This window comes from Lycium ferocissimum, chromosome 4 (genome assembly GCF_029784015.1).
Source record: "Lycium ferocissimum isolate CSIRO_LF1 chromosome 4, AGI_CSIRO_Lferr_CH_V1, whole genome shotgun sequence".
NCBI classification, from domain to species: domain Eukaryota; kingdom Viridiplantae; phylum Streptophyta; class Magnoliopsida; order Solanales; family Solanaceae; genus Lycium; species Lycium ferocissimum.
The window spans coordinates 25,870,915-25,876,834 of record NC_081345.1 but is presented as its reverse complement, the minus strand read 5'-3'; the positions used below and the strand labels follow the sequence as shown (position 1 = coordinate 25,876,834).

General features: G+C 34.3%; 1 protein-coding gene across 1 annotated transcript; it reads right to left on the bottom strand.

Annotated features, from left to right (window-relative positions):
* Positions 1–1,876: 1,876 nt before the first annotated feature.
* LOC132053875 (putative flavin-containing monooxygenase FMO GS-OX-like 11) lies at positions 1,877–2,479 on the bottom strand. Its single transcript, XM_059445969.1, has one exon. The coding sequence runs from the start codon at positions 2,477–2,479 to the stop codon at positions 1,877–1,879; it is 603 nt and encodes a 200-aa protein (XP_059301952.1).
* Between the last annotated feature and the right edge of the window lie 3,441 nt (positions 2,480–5,920).

Sequence of the window (5,920 nt, the reverse complement as noted above, 5' to 3'; positions counted from 1 at the left end):
TACCAACCACCTTACCACCACTCAACCCACCCTCAACCACCAAACCCCAACAGCTCCCACAACCCCACCCACCTTCCCCCACTCACCACCCTTCCACCATTTTTTTTGGGGTTTTCTACACTACCAATCCCCCCCCCCCCTCCAATTTTTTTTTTCTATTAAAAAAAAAGTTTTAATTTTTTTTTTTGTTTGGTTTTTTACACCAGCCATCCCCTCGAGGCCCCAACACCCCACCACACGACAACCCCCACCAAGCCCCAACACCCCATCCTAAAATATTTTTTTTAAAAAAAAAGGTTTTGAAAAGTTTGTTTTTATCTTGGTTTTCAACGACTCCCAACACCCCCCTGGCCCCCCTCCCCCCGGAGCCCCAACACCCCACCACCTCCTCCAAAAAAATTGATTTTTTTTTTAAGTTTTGCATTTTTTTTCTCTTTTAATTTTCTACACCCACGGACCCTCTCTCGCCCGCACCCCCTGATTATCTCATATTTATTTATTACCTTTATAAAAATTTATAAAAATGAAAAGTTTGTGTGGTTAAATTCATAGGTAGGATTGATAATTTTTTTTCCATATTTTATAAAAGTAAAAAAATAGAAAGAAAAATTTGTGTGGTTAAATTTGGTGTGCATGACGGGTGGGTAGGTGGATGGGGTGTGAAGGATGTGGTCAGCGGGGGTAGATGGTGGGAGGTGGGATTGTCAAAGGCAAGAATGGGGCGGTTGGAGTGATGCATGGGTGGTATTTTTCGAAAAGTGTTTTCCGCCAACCAATTGAATATGAGAAAATAGAGAAAAGGCCATAAATAGTCCCTTATCGAGGGGAGTAGGGTAAAATGGTACCTTAACTATACACTTACCGATATTAGTCCTTTAACTATCCAAAAACTTATCAAATTTGGGTCTCGAGGGTTTTTTTATACAAACAATGTACAAACTCATAAATCTTCGTGAGATTAATCATTAAACTATTCCCTCGCACCTATGTTTCTCTCTCCCCTCGCTTCTTTTTCCTCAAGTTCCTTGTGTTAAAAAAAAAAAGAGGGGTGGGTCGCTCTCGAGTCTCTAAAATTCGAAAAGACAAACTCTGCACAAAATTTCAGAACCATTCTTCTCAAACACTACTAAAAAACGGTAAAATCGATGAAAAAAACCGACAGGTTGTCGGTTTTTTCAATAATTTTTTAAATCTTTTTTTAAGAAAACTTGATGATCGCGTAGATTATATTTTGCAAAAAAATGCATGAAAAAATATAATTATTTGTTATATTATTTTCTAAAATAAACCGATGAGTCCGTCGGTTTTTTATTTTTATTTTTTATTTTTTTTATAAAAAAAAACCGACGAGATGGAGTCCGTCGGTTTTTAAAGGAAAAGACAAGATAAATTAAATCAATGTACGTATATGAACAAAAAATATCGTTGGTCTAGTGGTAAAGCCCTTTAATGCCAAGGAACATGCCGAGTTTGACTCTAAGTTCCTACATTTCATTCTTTAATTTCCAAAAAAAAAAAAAAAAACGACGTGAGACCGGCTTTTTTTAATTTTTTTTTTAACAAAACCGACGGTCAATTTTAACCGATACACCGTCGGGGCACGAAACGCGAGAGAGAACTTGAGGAAAAAAGTTAAGGTTAAAGAATGAACTTGAGGTTAAAGAAGTAGAGAGAAATATAGGTCCTTAATTTTCGATTAATCTCACCTAGAACAGACACGCCGTTTGTATAAAAAAAAAATAGATGGAGACCAAATTTGATAAATTTTTTTGATAGTTAAAAGACTAAAACCGATAAATATATAATTAACACTATTTGCATCTACCCCATGTAGCAAGATATTTACCGCCTTTTCTCTGAGAAAATAAATAGAAATTCACTTATTTTTCAAAATGAGTGAATTTTCTTCCTTAAAGCACAAAACTTTGAATAAATTACCAGGAATATCAGCTATTCGGGGTTCAGTATGGCGCCCATTACATATAACTACAGCATCATACTCCTCCTCATTAGCAAACACAACATCATTCTCTCTTTTTCTTGAACTAACCTTCCATTTTCCATTCTCCAACAACCCTACATATCCAACTTCAGTTCCAAACCTCACTAGCCCAATAAGCCCAAAATGAGCGGCAAAATCATTCAAATAGTCCAACACTTCCTTATGGCCCGGAAAACGTCTCGAGTCCCTATCGTCCTTTTTCGTGGCTACGAAAGGGTAGTCACGAAAACCCATTACTTCCCTAGGAAGGTTTGTCCTAAGTGATGAATAAAGACTTGAATGAACAATTTTCCGGTTGGGGTCGACCCCTATTGGGTCGGAGTCTGTGGATGCAGTGTATATCCATATGCCTCCTAGTTGATTTTCGCGCTCGAAGACAACTACATTGTGACCTTCGCGTTGGAGTTCTCGGGCTGTAACCAGGCCCGCAGCACCAGCCCCGATAACAGCAACGTTCTTGGATGTATTTTGAGGCATTGAAAAGAATCCGAAGTTTGAAGCAAGCTATTCGAATTTAGCAAGCAATGGAGAATGCTAAGGAACGAAATGAACTGGACAGACTTACTACTACAAGAACTCAATATAGAAGAGAAAGAGACAGATTACTATTGATCAAATTCTCAAATGAGAGGAAAAGTTAGTTATAAACTAAGGTTGTGGGGGGAAATGTCTAATCACGTGGGCTAGTACAGTATGTGACTTTTAACTTATCTTCTGTCTGATTCAGTGAATCGTGCCTTAAGTTTGACCAATGAATTAAAACGGTCCTTTAAAAATCAAGTGGGGCACGAGTAGACCTTCAAGTAAAGAAAATTGGTGCACGTTTTATTTAGCAAAAGATGTAGAGATTTGAAGAAAAAATGAACAAGAAAAAAACACAAATAAGAAATAAGAATAATTAATTTGAAAATGAATGTAAATGCAACATGTAGGGCTGGGCATAAACACTGAAAATCGAAAAATCGGACAAAATCGAATTAATTCGATTTTTCGGTGTTTCGGTGTTTCGGTTCGATTTCAATTTTTTTTTTTTTTTTTAAAATAACAAATTCAATTTTTCGGTGTTTCGGTTTAAGCTTTTGCTCTTTCCTGTTTATAACTCATGAAATGGTTGCAATTGAGACAGCATCCAATTCTTCAATGGCCACTGCATGCATAAAAATATTTCTAAAAAGGATACTATTTGCCATAACTTACAACAACAATGCTCTCAATCAACCCATTTTAGCTAACGGCACTGTATAGTGATGAGTCTAAGATTATTCCACCACTTAACCATTACTATTATATATTACTAATTGTTTATCTAAAATAGTTGCAAGTTGCATAGAGCATATTCTATATATAATAAAGGCTGGTTTCAACATGGCTGCTTAGTGCCATTTTTAGAAAATATTGAGGGCAGTTTGGTGATTGAGCAGCACTTCTTACACAATTTGCAAGATTAGCTTGCTTGGGAAGGCTGTCGTCCATGCTTTATATTTAAACCAGATCAACAACTTCATAAATGTCCATTCTTTCCTATTAAATTACAGATTATGCTCTTTTGGTTTCAACACGGCTATGTTGAAACTTGAAAAGTCATTAAATATGGTTGGGTCATTGAACTTTTCAAAGTGACATGTATAACACAACACGGGCTCAAACTTTAGTGGGACCTAAGTCTAATTTCCTCCTTGTATGTTCCATTTGAACCTGGTACCTCTATATAATTATCTATACTATGTCTATATTAAACTTTTCAAATCTATTATAATTAAGTAATTTAAAAAGGTGGTAATTCCTATTAATTAATCGCCATTTAATAATAAAAGTATATTTATAAATACATGCTATATATTTCTTTTACTTTTCTTATACCAAAATAGCTCATTCTTTATTTGTCTATTTTAGCAAATCAAGAGAGATTTATTATTTTCTTTCAATATTACCCTTATCATTAAGTAACTACATAAAGTACTAATAGTCAAATTTAAAATTTTAATATATAATTAATAAGGTTAATTTAGTAAAATATACCCCTAATAAATACTTTCTTAAGGGAAATATCAAGTCAACATGGGCCAAATAAAACGGAACAGGAGTGAGTATTTATTAACTTGATGTAAATACCGAATACGAATGACATTTTACATTTGTGATGGGTAGACAAAATTCACACTTAAATAATGTATAACAATTCACTATTCTTTTACATGCAAAACAAATCAGCCAGTATATAATTAAGTCTATTACTAACATGATTGATTATTACATATGCGAGAAATGGTTTTTTAGGCCATAATAATTTTTTTTTTAGTTTTATGACCCTTTTACAAGAGATCTTCATTTTTTATACTTAAGAGATCTTAAAAAAATACATAAGAGATCTGAAAAAGTCATTTTCTTCTATTCAAATTGTAACAGGGCAAGCTATGTTATTTCCTCATTGGATAGCAGGTTTTCACGGAAAATATTATTGGATCTCTTTGAAGTAGCTTCTTCATGAAAGGACGTCATCCGTCTTTTATTATGTGTATGTTCAAGGATATATGAAACCTATTGTTGTATGTGCAAAAAAAGATCAATACCATTTGCTTAGAGGCAAACAAGTTAACACAAAGACCAAACGCGAGGCACCCTGTGAATAATGTTCTACTTTATTTACCTCCTTTTATGGGTATTATATGTAACGTTAGAATGGTTTTACTAGATGGTGTACTAATGTCCTTTTGGACATATTCTACTATCTAATAAAAAGGGATAAGCACACAAGAGATCAACATGCCTGCTTGGTATTTTAGGGACATTTCAGTCATTTCATCCTAAATGGAGAAATGTGATTGGCTAAAAAGATATCTTACTGTAGCTAAAATATAGATATTTGAGTGACTTGACTAAAAAAGAGTGCACGTAATAGAGGATAGAGAGAGTTACGATATTCTTTTGAATTAAAAAGAAAAATAGATAATGATGACTTGAAAAACTAATTTGTAATTGTTTTGCATGGATGATTGAGTGTCTTGGTTGAATATCATGCGAGATGACCCATGTAATAAAGGCAACTTATTTAATAATTGTTAAACGTAATTGCATATATCAAAGTCATTGGGCACGTGCGTTTTGCTTTGTGTTTATGATAATCATAATCTTTTTCATGGACCCTGGCGGCTTTCAATTTACTATATTTTTGTTTTTAGGTAATGTACTTACTTCTTGAAAAAAAGTTATCTGTTTGTTTACCTAAAAAACGGTTTTGTTGAATTTGTGTTCGTAGTTAAGGACACGAGGATCAAAGTGACCAAAAAAGTAATATAATTTGCAATTAAAATCGATATGAACGAAATATAAGAAAAGTAAAATGATTAAGAATAGCCTGAGCATTGACGTAGCTCCGGAATGGTTGCTCTGATTACGTTATCGATTCGGACTTTGCTAGATCGAAGAACAGTAAAGAAAACTAAAGAAAAATGAAAGTGTGTAATATTCGCTGTGTATATCTCTTGAATTTCGTGTCCTCTACAATGAAATGATAAGCCCTATTTATACTTGGGCTAAGGGGTACACATTCCTTGAATTATGCCCTCATTAATAATATGAATCAACGCTGTCACGACCCAATTTTGCTAAGTCGCGCGGGTACCTATTATTTCCCACCTCGGTAGGTGAACCCTTTTCCAAATCATCAATTTAAACCACAATAAAGTAAATAGAGCAGGATAAGTAGAAGCCTGAAATCATAAATAACCATAAATGCGGAATATAAATAAAATCCTCAAGGAACTGGTCTGACTCGTACAAGAGCAATTAGGGTGGGCATTCAGGCCATCGGATTGGATTTCAAAATTTTGGTTTGGATTCTTGGTTTTTGGATTGAAGAAATTACAATCCAAATAAGCTCGGATTGGATTGGATCTTTTAAGTTCGGTTTGGGATTAA

Excerpts from the sequence above, each read along its gene's own strand:
- LOC132053875 (XM_059445969.1), bottom strand. The coding sequence starts at position 2,479 with ATGCCTCAAAATACATCCAAGAACGTTGCTGTTATCGGGGCTGGTGCT.